The sequence below is a fragment of the Aquarana catesbeiana genome, linkage group LG08 (assembly GCF_042186555.1).
Source record: "Aquarana catesbeiana isolate 2022-GZ linkage group LG08, ASM4218655v1, whole genome shotgun sequence".
Lineage (NCBI taxonomy): Eukaryota > Metazoa > Chordata > Amphibia > Anura > Ranidae > Aquarana > Aquarana catesbeiana.
The window spans coordinates 275,260,970-275,278,955 of NC_133331.1; the positions used below are offsets into that span (position 1 = coordinate 275,260,970).

Sequence of the window (17,986 nt, forward strand, 5' to 3'; positions counted from 1 at the left end):
AACACCTCATGGTGCAGATCAGTCACCTGGTCCCTCTACTCATGGGGAGTGTATTGAAAAAGTTCAGATTGAAGATCAGGATGAAATGAAACCATTTTCATGTTCTGAATGCGGGAAAAGTTTTACTTCAAAAGGGTCTCTTATCAGACACACAAGAGTTCACACGGGGGAGAAGCCATATAAATGTTCAGAGTGCGGGAAGTGCTTTTCTCTGGTGTCCAGTCTTATTAAACATGAGAGGATACACACCGGAGAGAAACCATTTTCATGTCCCGAATGCGGGAGATGCTTTCGACAGAAATCGACTGCAGTAATGCACCAGAGAACTCACACCGGATTGAAGCCGTTTTCCTGCTCCGAATGTGGAAAATCCTTCCCCCGGAAACGAGCCTTGATGAGACATCAACCTGTCCACACGAGGGAGAAGCCGTTTTCATGCCCCGAATGCGGGAAATGTTTTCCGCTCAAAGACAGCGTTATTAGACACCAGAGGTGTCACACGGGGGAAAAGCCGTTCACCTGCACCGAGTGCGGGAGATGTTTTTCCAGCAAACAAAAACTTAGTTTGCACCAGAGGACTCACACCGGAGAGAAGCCATATTCGTGTTTAGAATGCGGGAGCTGCTTTTCCTGTAAAAGATCCCTCATCAGGCATCAAAGTGTACATACAGGAGGGAAGGTGTTAGGTGTTTAGAAAATGACTTGTCTCTCGATCTTATATATAATGAGAAGTCTTGCTCGTCTTGTCGTCAATATACCTGAGTTGAAACGCCAAAAAGTAATTTGTCTGGGCTTATACTGAACTGGATACTCTTTCATCACCATCACACCAAAGTTAAATAAAAATTAATTATTACAAAAAACACAGTCACTTCCAGCGCTAATAGGTCTTCCAAGGTGTGGAGTAACAGATGTCAGATAAAATGGTGGTGTGAAAGGTATATGTGGTATCCCAAAACTAGGTGGATGCCGCCTTACTCAGATGGGGTAATCCGAAAGGGACTACAAGAAAAACAGAAATGGAAGGTGTGCACACCTAGTGCATTACCAAAGATAATTTAATAATAAGAAATTTTTTGTATAAAAGTGGGTACTCACAAAATGCAACTGACAAAAGGCCATAAACACAGTGCATGGAAATGCACAGAACACAGGGGAAAGCTAACGCGTTTCAGGTGCGCACCCCCTTCCTCAGCGCCCCCGAAACGCATTAGCTGTACCCCGTGTTCTGTGCATGTCCATGCACTGTGTGTATGGCCTTTTGTCAGTTGCATTTTGTGAGTACCCACTTTTATACAAAAAATTCTTATTATTAAAGTATCGTTGGAGGGCGCGCACACCTAGTGCATTACCATTTCTGTTTTTCTTGTAAAAAATCATTATTATACTGTTATCCTTTATTTGAGTTGCCGTGTGTGTGTGTATGTATGTATATATGTATGTATATATATATATATATATATATATATATATATATATATATATATATATATATAAAATCACAACCATATTAATGATGACCCACCTAATATTGACTAGGTACCCCTTTTGCTGCCAAAACAGCCTTGACCTGTTGCATGCAGGTCAAGGCTGTTTTGGCAGCAAAATGGACACCACTATACCTGTGAAGGGATGCTGTGGTATCTGGCACCAAGCCATCAGTAGCAAATCATTTAAAGTGATATTAAAGTCTTTTTTTATGTTTGTTTAAAAATAACAAACATGTTATACTTACCTGCTCTGTGCAGTGGTTTTGCACAGAGCAGCCCAGATCCTCTTTTTGTGTTCCTCGCCGGCGCTCCTGCCCCTCACTCCTGCCTAGTGCCCCCACAGCAAGCAGCTAGCTATGGGGTCACCTGAGCCGAGCCGCTGCTCTGTGTGTCTATTCAGACAAATGCCGTGGCTCGGCCCCACCCTCCTTCTCCTCATTGGCTTATTGAATTTGACAGCAGCGGGAGCCAATGGCACAGCAAATGAGGAGGGGGCGTCCCGGACAACCAAGACTCTCGTGTAACATCACTGGGTCTAGATAGGGCTCGAGTAAGTATTAGGGGGGCTGCTGCACACAGATTTTTTTTTTTTTTTTTATCCTAATGCATTGAATGCATTAAGATAAAAAAAAACTTCCTGTCTTTACAACCACTTTAAGTCCTGTAAGTTGCGAGATGCTCAATGGACTGTAATTTTGAGGATTCGGAGTCCAAGGTAACACCGTGAACTTGTTGAGTTCCTCAAACCATTCTTGAACCATTTTTGCAATGTGGCAGGGTACATTATCCTGCTGAAGGAGGCCGCAGCCATCAGGGAATATCATTTCCACAAAGGGGTGTACTTGGTCACCAACAATGTTTGAGTAGGTGGTATGTGTCAGGGTAACATCCACATGAATGGAAGGAACCAAGCTTTCCCAGCAGAATATTGTCCAAAGCAAAATTTTGCAACTTTGACATGTATTAGTAAAACTGTACATATCATCACAACTACTTTGTGTATCCAGGTGGATTATACCGTGTTTTTTTTGTTTTTGTTTCTTGTTTTTTTTTTTCAAGACAATTTAGGCTTTCTTTTGGTGGTAAATGGTAACGGCTATCTCCTGATTTTTTTTTTGGGGGGGGGGTATTTTGAATGAAAAATTGTCCCATAACAGTAAAAAAAATATATATATTTATTTATTTATTATTTTGCTTTCTTTTCACTCTACCTAAAACACAGTGATGCTAACTGACATTAATTTCATTTTTTTATTTTTTAATTTTACCCAAAAATCTGCTGACCGTGACCCCCAACCTTGACCCTAACACTAACCCTGGCAAACCCTGATCTTGTTGTTTTTTTTTTTTTTATACTTGGGCTTTTTTTAAATTTTCCTCTCTTGCAAGAGGAAGATACAATGTATCTTTCTCTTCATTCAAAGGAGGAACTAAACACAGGGGTGGGCTCACAGTGACTGATCACTGTGATAGCCAATCAGAGGCTATCCCAGCTATCAGGTGACCCAGAATTGAGAGTCCTGAGTTTCTGATCATTAATGACCCGGGGGTCTCAGTGAAAGACCGGTCGCTGTGCTGGGAGGCGCGCTCCCAGCAGAATGGGGAGTCTGCATATATGCGGCCCCATGGGGAAAAAAAGCTCATTTCCATGAGGCTGCATGTGTGGTCCGCAGGAAGGTGTTAGATTAATTGTTTCACCAACCTAAAGTCTGGTTTTGTTTATCTTTGCTTGCACTTGGTTAACCACCTGCCAACCGCTCAGAGTAATTCTACTGTGAGCGGGCGGCAGGTACAGGCAGAGTCAGCGGTGTATTTTGGTTTTGTTCTGCTTAGCAAAAGACTAAAATTAGATGCCCTCTCCTCCCATCTAAATATATCCCACCTCTTCCTTCTCAAGTGGCTATGCAGGGTCTCTGGAGGCTATGTTGGGTCTCTAGTGTCTATGTGGGGGTCTCTGGTTGCTATGCAGGGTTGGCTATGTGGGGTCTCTGTTGGCTATGTGGAGTCTCTGGTTGCTATGCAGGACCACTGGTGACTATGCAGGGTCCCTGGTGGCTGTGAGGAGTCTCTGGGGGACTATGTGGGGTCTCTAATGGCTATGCAGGGTCTCTGTGTGGGGTCCCTGGTGGCTGTGTGGGGTCCCTGGTGCCTATGCCTCTCTAGCTCACTTGTTACCTCCTCCCATGCTCGCCTTCAAGACTTCTCCAGAGCCTCTCCCATCCTCTGGAATTCCCTGCCCCAGTATGTCCGATCAGCCCCTACCCTGTCCACCTTTAGGAGATCCCTGAAAACTAATTTATTCAGGGAAGCCTATCCCACACCCACATAACTGTCCCTGAGCCACCCCCATCAAATCATTCTTTGCAGCTATTCCCTTTTGTACCACCACCCCCTCCCTTTAGAATATAAGCTCTATGAGCAGGGCCCTCCTGTACCTTTTGTATTGAACTGTACTGTAATTGTGTTGTCCCCCTTATACCTTGTAAAGCGCTGCGTAAACTGTTGGTGCTATATAAATCTCGAATAATAATAATGCAGGGTCTCTGGTGCACTGTGGGGTAGTAACATGCAGTCTCTGGTATTACTGGTGTGCGTCAGTCAGGCAGCTCAGATAAAAAATATACTTGTAAATGCCTCTGCAAAATGAGATTGGAGCTCTGCAAAAAAAACAACTCCTCATTCATCCTCTATAAGCCCCCTTAGTTTATAGGAAGACAGGAAGTAGGCAATCATATGGGAATTCCCCTTTTGTGGTATGCACAGTGTATGGAGGACGTTAGGATAGTGAATGGTTGCAGACAAATCATTCCACACCAGGGTACATTATAAACAAAGAAGCGCCTTTGCCCCCATCCCCCCGTGTGTGTGTGATCCTGCATTTCCGGGTATCGGGTGCAAATGTGCGTGTCACCAGTGGCTCGCTCCCACTGTGATTTTATGTGATTTTACACAGCGAGACCTGCTGACTCGATGTCCGCCTGCACCCGCTGATCTTTTGGTACTTTGACTTTGTAAACAAGGCAGATTGCCTTTCTGTCAGTACAGAAGGCATGAGATCCTGTGTTCCTGTAAAGCAGGAACACCGATCCATGCCTTCCAGCAGTACAAGCACCTCCCCCACTACACTGAAACACAGACTAGGCACACAGTTAACCCTTTGATCACCCCTGATGTTAACCTCTTCCCAGCCAGTGTCATTAGTACAGTGACTGCATATTTTTTTTTTAGTACTGATCACTGTATTAGTGTCACTGGTCCCCAAAAAAAGTGTCAGGTGTCAGATTTGTCCGCTGAAATATTGCATAAGTCACTGATTTGCCATTACTAGTAAAATAAAATATCCCATAGTTTTGTAGACACAATAACTTTTTCCGCAAAACAATCAATATACGCTTATTGGTATTTTTTACCAAATATATGTAGCAGAATACATATTGGCCTAACTTGATGAAGAAATTTAAATTATTTACATTTTTTTATTGGATGTTATATAGCAGAAACTAAAAAATATAGTTTTTTTTTTTTTTCAAAATTATTGGTCGTTTTTTGTTTATATCGCAAAGAATAAAAAAACGAGGAGTGATCAAATACCACCAAAAGAAAGCTCTATTTGTGAGTGTAGCAAGGTCTCTGGCCTTGTCCAGTCCAATGAGAACATTCCCGGCCAAAGATAGCTGACATCCTTCTGAAAAGGGTGGATTGTGAGGCATAGTGGGTGCAAGGTGGACAAAGTTTTTGGGCGCCAGACACTTCTTGGATGTAAAAGAAGTTTTATTTCTCTTAACAGTTCTTTTTATGTTTTTGAGGGAAAGCGCGTTAGACCCAGGACACCCTTAAGTAGTTGTAGATTCACTTGTCAGACTCAGAGACTTCAATAGGAAGACAGCCATGCAGGGAAAGGCCCCAGCAAGGCACCACATCTGCACATGGAGGAATACTGTCTCCTATGGTAACAGTCTTTAACAGTTCCTTCAGCTTCACTACAACTGCCTCTTGTAGTCTTCAACACTGAGCTCTCGATCTCTCACTAGACCCACTGATTCACTAACTCTGAATCCCTTGAGCTCCTCCAATCTTCATGGTGGTATCTCCCTCAAGGGTCACCCCGCCTCTCTGCTGAGTCCCTAGCTTGGCACTCGAGATACTTCTCAAGCTTCACCCCTGATGACTGGCTCGGTCCCTGGCTTGACACACAAGGCTGCTCTGCAAGCATCTCCTCCACTGGTTGGGTCCCTGACTTGATCACCGCCTGAAGATTCTCAATTCTCCACCATGTCCGTTCGGTGAGAATGCTGCTCCGTTACTTGCTTTAGTTACTCACTGTGGTCCCTGGTAACAAGGTGGTTGGTCCCTTTGTGGCGACAGCTTCCCCTCTACCTCCGACCACTGACAGGTTCTCCGGCTGGCAGAACCGTCACTTCTGGTTGGACTGCAAGCCACAGTCCAAACCCTGCGCTGCTCTTTCACTATTGGATAGGCCCTCAGACAGCCTAGCAGCCGGTTGCCCCCGGGATAGGCCCAATCTTTGGCCTAGCAGCCCGGGGCACGCAACACACATCCACCCAGACAGCCGTCCAGGTGGCACAGAATACCTGACCTCACCCGAATATATAGGCTCTCACAGCAGATTCAAGAAATCCCCTGCCCATTGGCTGAGATACCCCATATCATATACCCATAACCTGACCTTGAGTTACATAGTTACACAGTAGGTGAGGTTGAAAAAAGACACAAGTCCAACCTATGTGTGTGATTATATGTCAGTATTACATTGTATATCCCTGTATGTTGTGGTCACTCAGGTGCTTATCTAATAGTTTCTTGAAACTAGCGATGCCCCCCCCCTGAGACCACCACCTGTGGAAGGGAATTCCACATCCTTGCCGCTCTTGCGGTAAAGAACCCTCTACGTAGTGTAAGGTTAAATCTCTTTTCTTCTAATTTTAATGAGTGGCCACGAGTCTTGTTAAACTCCCTTCCGCAAAAATGTTTTATCCCTATTGTGGGGTCACCAGTACGGTATTTATGAATTGAAACCATATCCCCTCTCAAGCGTCTCTTCTTCAGAGAGAATAAGTTCAGTGCTCGCAACCTTTCCTCATAACTAAGATCCTCCAGACCCTTTATTAGCTTAGTTGCCCTTCTTTGTACTTGGTCCATTTCCAGTACATCCTTCCTGAGGACTGGTGCCCAGAACTGGACAGCATACTCTAGGTGCGGCCAGACCAGAGTCTTGTAGAGAGGAAGAATTATCTTTTTATCTCTGGAGTTGATCCCCTTTTAAATGCATGCCAATATTCTGTTTGCTTTGTTAGCAGCAGCTTGGCATTGCATGCCATTGCTGAGCCTATCATCTACTGGGACCCCCAGGTCCTTTTCCATCCTCCATTCCGCCAGAGGTTCTCCTCTCAGTGTATAGATTGCATTCATATTTTTTCCTCATTTGCCATGTAGTTGCCCACACCATTAATTTGTTCAGATCTTTTTGCAAGGTTTCCATATCCTGCGGAGAAGTTATTGCCCTGCTTAGCTTAGTATTGTTCGCAAATACAGAGATTGAACTGTTTACCCCATCCTCCAGGTCGTTTATGAACATAATAAATAGGATTGGTTCCAGCACAGAACCCTGGGGGACCCCACTACCCACCTCTGACCATTCCGATTACTCCCCATTTATCACCACCCACTAAACTCGCCCTTGTAGCCAGTTTTCAATCCATGTACTCACCCTGTGGTCCATTCCAACTGACCTTATTTTGTACAGTAAATGTTTATGGGGAACTATGTCAAATGCTTTTGCAAAATCTAGATACACCACGTCTACGGGCCTTCCTTTATTTAGATGACAACTCACCTCCTCATAGAAGGTTAATAGATTGGTTTGGCAAGAATGATTCTTCATGAATCCATGCTGATTACTGCTAATGATACCGTTCTCATTACTAAAATCTTGTACATAGTCCCTTATTGCCCCCTCCAAGAGCTTGCATACTATTGATGTTAGGCTAACTTGTCTGTAATTCCCAGGTACGTATTTTGGGCCCTTTTTAAATATTGGTGCTACATTGGCTTTTCTCCAATCAGCTGGTACCATTCCAGTCAGCAATTATTTGACTGAGTTCCCTAAGTACCCTCAGATGCAAGCCATCTGGTTCCGGTGATTTATTAATGTTAAGTTGCCCAAGTCTAATTTTAATTCTGTCCTCTGTTAACCATGGAGGTGTTTCCTGTGATGTGTCATGAGGATAAACACTGCAGTTTTGGTTACTGAAGCCCCCTGATTCCTTTGTGAAGACTGAGAAGAATAAATTCAATACCTTCGCCATTTCCCATCGTTTGTAACCAGATGTCCTTCCTCATTCTTTATGGGGCCAATATGGTCTGTCCTCCCTTTTTAACTGTTTACATACTTAAATAATTTCTTGGGATTTTCTTTGCTCTCCTCCGCTATGTGTCTTTCGTGTTCTATCTTAGCTGTCCTTATTGCACCCTTACATATCTTGTTGCATTCTTTATAAAGTCTGAATGCTCATGATGATCCCTCAACCTTGTGTTTTTTGAAGGCCTTCTCCTTTGCTTGTATATGCATTTTTACATTGGCGTTAAGCCATCCAGGACTTTTGTTCGCTCTTTAAATGTAGTACCCAATGGGATGCATTGGCTAATGCCCTTATTTAATATGCTCTTAAAGCAAACCCATCTCACCTCCATGTTCTTTGTTCCTAAGATTTTATCCCAATTCATGCCTTTTAACAAGGTTCATAGTTTAGGGAAGTTGGCTCTTTTGAAATTCAGTGTCTTTTGTATTCACCTTATGTTTCCTATTTGTGTGATTTATACTGAAGACAATTGACCTATGATCGCTGTTTCCTAAATTGCCCCGTATTTCCACATCCGTGACCAGGTCTGTATTGTTGGTAATCAGTAGATCTAGTAATGCTTTATTTCTAGTTGGTGCGTCTACCATCTGAACCATGAAATTGTCCTGCAAGACATTTAGGAACTGGAGAGCCTTAGATGAATGCGCGGTTCCCTCCGTCCAGTCTATGTCTGGATACTTAAAATCCCCCATTATGATAACACTTCCCACCTTTGCTGCTAATCCAAATTGTGATAGGAGATCCGTCTCCCCTTCCTTCCTCAGGTTAGGGGGCCTATAGAATACTCCCAGTATTATTTTCCCCTTAGCTTCATCCCTTTTGGAGCTCTATCCATAAGGATTTCACCTCCTCCCTAGCTCCCTTAGTGATGTCATCTCTCCCATTCTTATATCCTTCTTATATCTACTACCACCAAGTGCCTGGCCACCTAGTGGTAGAAGAGAAAAATACAACAAGGCCAAGCTTAGGGAGAAATCAATGGATTTCTAACAACTGACCAGGGTAACTACTCCTGGCAAGTAAATTTGTGAGGGGCATCTCTAACTAAACCCCAGGGTGCTACATGGGGAAAAAAAGGACATATATTTTATTTGGGTACAATGTCCTAGGACTGCGTAAGTGTCAAAGTATCACAAAAAATGGCCTGGTCAGGAAGGGGGGGGTAAATCTTTGAGGTCAAGTGATCAATAACCTGCGGGCTTGTTGGATGGATGCAGTCTTCTATGACCCAAGAAAAAAAACATAATACACTTTACATCTACCGATATTAATTTAAAAAAGTCCCCAGCTGATGTTTCTTCACAAAATAAGCGACTAAACAGGTGTACCTAATAAAGTGGCCAGTGAGTGTATGTATATATATATATATATATTATAGTTTCTTGTGAAAGTTGAGCACATCTACGAATATAATAAATAATATCCGAGCTGGAGGACTTTCCTCCTTCCATAACACAGATGACATTTAGGCAGGATGAGATAGGAGGTGTTGCCATGACAACCAGACATTTCCTCTCATCTCCTGATGTGCAGCAGGACAATGACACCTACAATCTGATTGGCTGCTCTGGGGGGAACACTACAGAGAATCATTTTAATACTGAGGTCTAATTATCATTGTAGCTCAAACTGAGTAATATATGAACCCATCAACACCACACATCTCCTCTCTAACATCCATGTGCTCCGCCCACACTGGAAGCACTCCTCACTTCCGCTCTATATCACGCCCACATCAACGTCGCCGCTTCCGGGTTACCACAGGGACGTCCAGTGGCGTGATTGGACTGCCCTCTAAAGCCCATGAAGCTATCACTAGAGGGCGCTGGTTTGTCACGTGACTAGAGGAAGTGTCCTGAGAATGGGATGGACGGCGGCCATTGTGTTAAAGCCCGGAAGTGTTGGGACTGAGAGAGAAACGTGGTGAAGGAGTATACGGGGAGATATACAGGAAGATTTACAGAGAGAGGGGTATACAGGGAGATTTACAGAGAGAGGGGTATACAGGGAGATTTACAGAGAGAGGGGTATACAGGGAGATTTACAGAGAGAGGGGTATACAGGGAGATATACAGAGAGGGGTATACAGGGAGATATACACAGAGAGGGGTATACAGGGAGATATACAGAGAGGGGTATACAGGGAGATATACAGAGAGGGGTATACAGGGAGATATACAGAGAGGGGTATACAGGGAGATATACAGAGAGAGGGGTATACAGGGAGATATACAGAGAGAGGGGTATACAGGGAGATATACAGAGAGAGGGGTATACAGGGAGATATACAGAGAGAGGGGTATACAGGGAGATATACAGAGAGGGGTATACAGGGAGATATACAGAGAGAGGGGTATACAGGGAGATATACAGAGAGAGGGGTATACAGGGAGATATACAGAGAGGGGTATACAGGGAGATATACAGAGAGGGGTATACAGGGAGATATACAGAGAGGGGTATACAGGGAGATATACAGGGAGATATACAGAGAGAGGGGTATACAGGGAGATTTACAGAGAGAGGGGTATACAGGGAGATTTACAGAGAGAGGGGTATACAGGGAGATATACAGAGAGGGGTATACAGGGAGATATACAGAGAGGGGTATACAGGGAGATATACAGGGAGATATACAGAGAGAGGGGTATACAGAGAGATATACAGAGGGATACACAGAGAAGATATAATATAAAAGAAGATGGGAGGAAGAGACCTTCAGGGTGAAAACGTGTTCTCTCTCTGCTCTGCTTGCAGCCTCCTATTCATTACTATTCACTTCAAGTTCCCGCCCTCGATTTCCTGCTTCCTGGTCACATGTTTCCTGTGACATCACAAGGTTAATCTGCAGGATGGGAACTAGCCGTGGTGAAGGAGTGTGAGTGTGGAGAGTGTGTGTCCAGTGAGGAGGAGGTAATAATGTCTTCTTATTATGAGAGAAGGAGGTCCCAGCACTGTGTGTGGACTGGATGGGGGGATCTGATGTGTAGAACATTAGATGGGGGGCTCTGCTGGGGCTGGTCTCTGGAAAGCCATAGGAAAAACTTAGTATTTTGGGGTGGTCTCCTGGGAGACAAAGGGTCTGGTCACCCTGCAAAGTGTGCGTTGGGAATGAGATGTATTTGAGTCTGTATGTTGTGTTGCCATTTAACTACTTGCTGACCACCCGCTGCAGATGTACTGCGGCAAGGTGGCTCGGCTGCGCAAATCGCCGTACCGATACGGCAATTCGTGCACCAGCATTTGTGGGCGCTCCGATTGGCCAGCGGATCTGGCGGACTCTATGTCTGCCGGCCGCCAGCGATCGTGCCCCGCAGAGACTGAAGTAAATGAGGCAGATCTCTATTCTGACAGGAGATGACACTGAGATCTTGTCTCTGCTATGCAGGAAGATGGATCTGTGTGTTGTCCCAGGCAGCCCATCCCCCATACAGTTAGTAAACACACAGAGGGAACACAGGTAACCCCTTGATCGCCCCTGATGTTAACCCCTTCCCTGCCAGTTTCATTAGTACAATGTCAGTTGCATATTTTTAGCACTGATTACTGTAATAATGTCACTGCTTCCCAAATAAGTGTCAAAAAAATGTCAGTTAGCTGTCTGCCGCAATGTCACAGTCCCGCTAAAAATCACAGATCACCGCCATTACTAGTAAAGAAAACCTAAATAAATAATAAAAATGCTATAAATCTATCCCTTATTTTTTTAGATGCTATAACTTTTGCGCAAACCAATCATTATATGCTTATTGATTTATTTTTAACCAAAAATATGTAGAATACATATTGGCCTAAACTGAATGCCGCCAGGGGTTGGGGCCTCCTTGATGCCGCCAGGGATTGGGGCCCCTTTGATGCCGTCAGGGGTTGGGGCCCCTGTGATGCCGCCGACGGTTGGATCTTATCCAATCACTGCTAATTACTGGGACTTATTATCCCACTAAAGCTATCAATTGGGTCTTATTCCGCTGGCACCAGTGAGGGGCTTTTATCATCCTATCAATACCAATGAATGGGGTCTTCTTACCCTATCAATGACAATGAATATCTCCTCCAGCTCTCAACATTGAACAGAGAGGGGAAGATGCAGCTTAAAATTATTAAACCATTTAATCCAACTTGCATGCATTTCAGGCTTGTTAGTCTCTCTCTCAATGCAGGACAAGGAGCCATGACGTTTAGGAATTAAAAGAGAAGTAAGGGTTTGGGCTTTTTTGCAGAATCATACTTGCCTAGATGGATGCTGCATCTGTCCCTCAGAGCCTCTACACTGAGAACCGAGCGATCTAACACAGCTGATCGCTCGGTTCTGACATCTCCCCGAGCAGAGAGCTGCTGACTGTCAGTCACAGCTCTCTGCTCTGCCCCGTCCTCGCTCACTGGAGTGCCGAGCTGTGGAAGGGGCGGGAGCAGCCAGCTTGGCCTTCCAGCGGCTCGCTGAGAGGCTGAGCTGGGTGTTGGCCCAGGGACCTGGCGGATCCCGACTTCCATTGTCGTGATGACGTGGTGCCTGGACTGACTTCTGTGACGTCAGTAGAGTGGACTTCAGCCCGCTCTCAGCTGAAAACGGGTCATAGGAGTGCAAAAAGAACTGTACTTCATAGAAGAAGTCCAGCCAAACCAGCTTTGGCTGGACTTTTCCTTTAAGTACATTTCAGGCTTGTTAGTCTCTCTCTCGATGCAGGACAGGGAGCCATGACTTTTAGGAATTAAGGACTTTTTAGGCCTCATAATCTGACTGGTTTTATTGTCTTGCTGATCTTTCAATTAAAGCCATGCTTAATATTCAGTTCTTGTGGTGATAAGTATGTGGCCTGTTGGGGAAACCAAGTAGAATATTCCCATTACACACATTCTAGGAGATGGGGTGAAGCAAGTGGGTGCCATATTGACTACCAGCTGGGAACCGGTATCTACACAAATCATAGCATATATTGCCAGCTCACCATATATCTTCAAATGAACGTCCAAAAATGTATTAAAGTGATCACAGCCGTAAATTTCAACATTTAGGGGCCACGCAGGACTCCTTTATTAGGCATGTGTGATGGCGATATACTGTATGCTAGAGCTGCATGATTAATCTTTAAAGAATCAAGATCGTGATTCAACCCCCCCCTCACAATCTTAAAACCGCATTTCCTCAATTCAGTGCAGAGCTGTTCTCTGCTCACTGCTGACAGCTGTCAAATAAACAAACAAAAACAAAACACAGGCAGGCTGCCAAGTTTATCACAACATCTTAGGTGGAAATAAAGAGAAACATGGTAACATTTAGTGCTTAGATCAAAGGAATGAACTTCGGTCTGTAAAGGAGGTCAGTTTAACCACTTAAAGACTGAAACTTTTTCTGACACTTGTTGCTTACAAGTTAAAATCTGTTATTTTTTGCTAGAAAATTACTTAGAACCACCAAACATTTTATATATATATATATATATATATATATATATATATATAATCACATTGTATTTGCACAGCGGTGAATTAAGTTAGCCCATTTTTTTGTATAATGTGAAAGATAATGTTACTCCGAGAGAGTCGTGATCTTTATTCTAAGCTAAAAAAAATTGCGATTCTCATTTTAGACAGAACCGTGCAGCTCTACTCTATGTTTTGACTTCTGTTAATGGAACTGTCCTCTCCGAGACAGAGGGGACACAAACTGCACTGTGCCATCTACATTTATTTTCCAAGGTAAAATGTAAGGTTTGTTTTTTATGATTTTGTGAGATTTTTAAGCCCCCCTCCCTATATTTCATATACAGAGACATACAGAAAAGTTGGAGTATATAGAAAGAAACAAGGATCTCTACAAGGACGTCATGATGGAGAACCGGCCGCCCCTCACATCACCGGGTAAGAGGAGACTTTCATTTCTTGTAAAGGAGAGAAGAGTATTGAGGATCCACCTAGATACACACATCCTCTGATATAAAGACATAGAAACAATGTATTCAGTCAGTGTGTGTGTTTCCTACAGATGGATCCAGTAACAGAAATCCCCCAGAGAGATGTCCCCGTCCTCTGTATTCCCGGGACTCCACACAGGAACATCAGGAGATCCCTCAGGAGGATCAGGTAACTTGCATTTACATTTTACTGAATATACTAAACAATTTATACAATTCATAGTGAATTATTGTAATATTTGTATTTTTAAGAAGGCATCTTTAAGCGTTAAAGTGAAAGAAGAAACAAAAGAGTCATGTGTGAGAGGTGATGATCTATGTAAGGAGGAGAAAACTCCAGAGATCAGCACAGGTAAGTATTAACAGCAAAGAGACGTGACCAGTCTCTTACCCTGCACCCACTTTCTCTGGGGTCTCTTATACATCTCAGTACAGGGAACTTCACTCTTACGTTTATTCACAGACCCCGGAGAGATTTGGGAAGACATCAAAGCTGAGGAGGAGGAAGAAGGACTTGAGAGGATTAAAGAGGAGGAAATCCCTCCAGAGATCAGTACAGGTGAGTGATAAACACTAAATCCAGAGAAGAGTCCCAGATTCTCCTTGTTCAGTCACTACAACAATCTCTTCTTCTCCCCCCTCCTCTGTCAGTAGACAGTAATGGGGAGACAGTATGTGCCCAGTGGGGGAGTCAGGAGACATCAGCCTCTATTAGACTCCGGCTCTCCTCCTCACATCATGTCATTGTGTGTTACCAGCCAAGAGATGTGACCAGTCTCCCCCCACACACACTCTCTGGGGTCTCTCATACATCTCAGTACAGGGGGCTTCACTCTCATCTTTATTCACAGACCTCTGAGAGACATCAAAGGACAAGTTAGGTTTAAAACGGAGGAAATTCCTACAGTAATCACTAAATACAGTTATGATTTATAAAATCATTTTATCTTTTATGGGATAATTAAAATGTTATTAGAGACTTTCCACAATGAGGTGTTAGGTTGATAAATCAGCTACTGTAAAATTGTGAATTCTTGATCTTGAAGCCTGCATATTTCAAGAAATTGACCCTTCTGACATCTAAATATCCTGCTTTTTTTAAAATGCAAAGGAGTTAAAGTGACACTAAAGGTTCGATTTTTATTTTTTAAAAATAACAAACATGTCATACTTACCTCCACTATGCTGCTTGTTTTGCACAGAGTGGCCCCGAATGGCATTTTCTGGGGTCTCTCGGCAGCTCTCCTAGCTCCTCCCCGTCCCAGATAACCCCCTGGGAGAAGCGCTTTCCCGGGGGGGGTTACCTTGCGGGCGCGCTCCCGAGTCCTGCATTCGGTGTCCATAGCCGCCGAGTGCAGGACTCGGCCCCCGCCCCCCCGCACGTCATTGGATTTGATTGACAGCACAGCAAGTCGATGGCTGCGCTGCTATCAATCTATCCAATAAAGAGCTGAGAAGCCCAGGCAACGATCGAGCGTGGGACTTTCGAGGGCTCAGGTAAGTAAACCAGGGGGCTGGGGGGCCGTTAATCATCAGATGTTTTTTCACCTTAATGCATAGGATACATTAAGGTAAAAAAACATGAACCTTTACAACCCCTTTAAGATGTATGTCCAGTCAACATTTAAGGAAGGGTTAGCACCCCCTAAGGGGGATTTGACTGCTAACCATGGGCTCCCTTAGAGAGATTCCTCCTCACTTTCTGTCCTGCTGACAATGTTTTACCAAACAGCTGATCATGTGATTGCAGCGACTTCAGAATAGGTAAGTATTTCCATTTGTGCCGGAAAGGGTAATTTTGGAGTGGGGTGTGCTAAGAGGAGGGCTTTGGGGGAAGGATTTGTACTAGTGGTGGGATTTGGGAGAGATTTGTTCTAAGAGGGGGGATTTGGGGGTTATCTGGCTAACTTTTTTTAGCGGGCTCCTAGATTCAAAGCAAATTTTTCAAGCCCTGGCCTATGGATGATAAAAATGTATGTGGTTTGTTGCCATTGCACAGGCGTGCGCAATTTTAAAGCATGACAAATTTGGTATCTATTTACTTGGCGTAACATCGTGTTTTATATTTTACCAAACAATTGAGTATTATATTGTGTTAATGTGCATTAAAATTCATTATAATGTATTTAAAAAGAAAAATGTTGGAAATAAAACTTTTTTATGGATGGGTTTACTTCCGCTTTAAGTAATTTTCTAGCAAAAATACTGATTTTAAACAAAGTGTCAAAATAGGCCTGGTCTTGAAGTGGTTAAAGAAACTCTCCAATAGCAACACTGACCGCAATATATAACGCTTCCTACTCTACCCAAATATACATTTTTGGCTTGACATACACTTGAATAGTTGTCACTTCTTCTTCCTCATAGGTGGACAACACAGAAACTATAGCATTAAAAAAATCGCTGTCGTATCTACATTTGGTAAAACAGAAGGTGAAGACATCACATTGAATTCTTCAGAAGAAAACCCCATTACCCAAAATATCCAGCCAACACCTCATGGTGCAGATCTGTCGTCTGGTTCCTTTACACATATGACATTTCCATGTTCCGAATGTGGGAAAATTTTCTCTTGTAAAGCTCAACTTAAGATGCACCAAAGAAATCACACGGGGGAAAAGCCTTATTCATGTTCAGAGTGTGGGAAGTGTTTTACCCAATCGTCCATTCTTATTAAACACGAGAGAACGCACACTGGAGAGAAGCCATTTTCATGTCCTGAATGTGGAAAATGTTTTGCACAGAAATATTCTTTAACAATGCACCAGAAAATTCATGCCGGAGTGAGGCCATTTTCATGTTCTGAATGTGGAAAATGTTTTCCCCGGAAACTAGCACTGCTTGACCATGAACGTGTACACACGGGAGAGAAGCCATTTTCCTGTCTGGAATGTGGAAGATGTTTTTCTGTGTCACATAGTCTTAAAAGACATGAGAGGACACACACGGGAGAGAAGCCATATTCATGTCCTGAATGTGGGAAATGTTTTGGCGACTTGTCCAGTCTTAAAACGCATAAGAAAACTCAGGTGTGCTCTTGGCCCGACTTAGGGAAATGTGTTTCTGACAAAGATGGACTTACGAAACCCCAAATATGTCACCTGGGGGAAAAACCTTTTTCATGCCGGGAATGTGGGAAATTATTTACTCAGAGAAGCAATCTCAATACACACGAGAGAAGTCACACCGGAGAGAAGCCATATTCCTGCACCGACTGTGGAAGAGGTTTTTCCACCTCAGCAAATCTTAATTCACACCGTAAAACTCACACCGGGGAAAAGCCATTTTCCTGTTCGGAGTGCGGGAAATGTTTTTCCTGGAAGATGTGCCTGATCAGACATCAGCGTGTGCACACGGGATAGAAGCCATGTCTGCAGACCTCATCTTCTTTTACCCAGTGACTCTAGATCTTATCTTCTTTGTCATGAGATGACTCCCATGTCTTGTGGTCAAGCTGAAACACCAAAGGTTGAGGGTTTCACTGACTGCACCATAGAGCTGCACGATTTTGGCCAAAATGAGAATCGCAATTTTTTTGGCTTAGAATAAAGATCATGATTCTTGCGACGTAACATCTTTCACATTATACAAAAAAATTGGGCTAACTTTACTGTTTAGCTTTTTAATAATTCATTAAAGTGTGTTTTTTTTTACAAAAAAATTGCCTTTGAAAGACTGTTGCACAAATACAGTGTGACATAAAATATTGCATCTACCGCCATTTTATTCTCTAGGGTCTCTGCTAAAATTATATATATATATATATATATATATTATATATATTATATTTTTTTGGGGGGGGGGGGGTTCTAAGTAATTTTCTAGCAAAAAAATACTGATTTCAACTTGTAAGCAACAAATGTCAGAAAAAGGTTTAGTCATTAAGTGGTTAAACCGACATCATTTACGGACCGAAGTTCATTTCTTTGATCTAAAAGGACTAAGGCTTAAAGTGGTTGTAAACCCTCAGAGTCGACTTAATCATAGCAGATAATAGATAACACAGGCAGCTAATCGCTGCCTGTGAAAGTGCACTTACTCGTGTAGTTTCAATGTAAATCGTCTTTTTATCGTCGATGACGTCATGCGCGATTGCTCAGTATGCTCTTTCATTAACGGCATGTAAATTGTGCCGTTTGTGTATTTCCTGCATGTCGGGAAATTATTGTGTGCGAGATTCCCCACTGAACGGCACAGAGGAGAG

General features: G+C 43.3%; 1 protein-coding gene across 1 annotated transcript in view; it reads left to right on the forward strand.

The window, feature by feature from the left end:
* LOC141106542 (uncharacterized) overlaps nucleotides 1-17,490 on the forward strand; it is a 55,726-nt gene extending 38,236 nt beyond the window's left edge. Inside the window, 2 exon segments of the mRNA XM_073597398.1 lie at nucleotides 148-597; nucleotides 16,322-17,490. Of these exon segments, the coding sequence (XP_073453499.1) occupies nucleotides 148-597; nucleotides 16,322-17,144 (1,273 nt within the window). The 3' untranslated portion in view covers nucleotides 17,145-17,490.
* The last annotated feature ends 496 nt before the right edge of the window (nucleotides 17,491-17,986 follow it).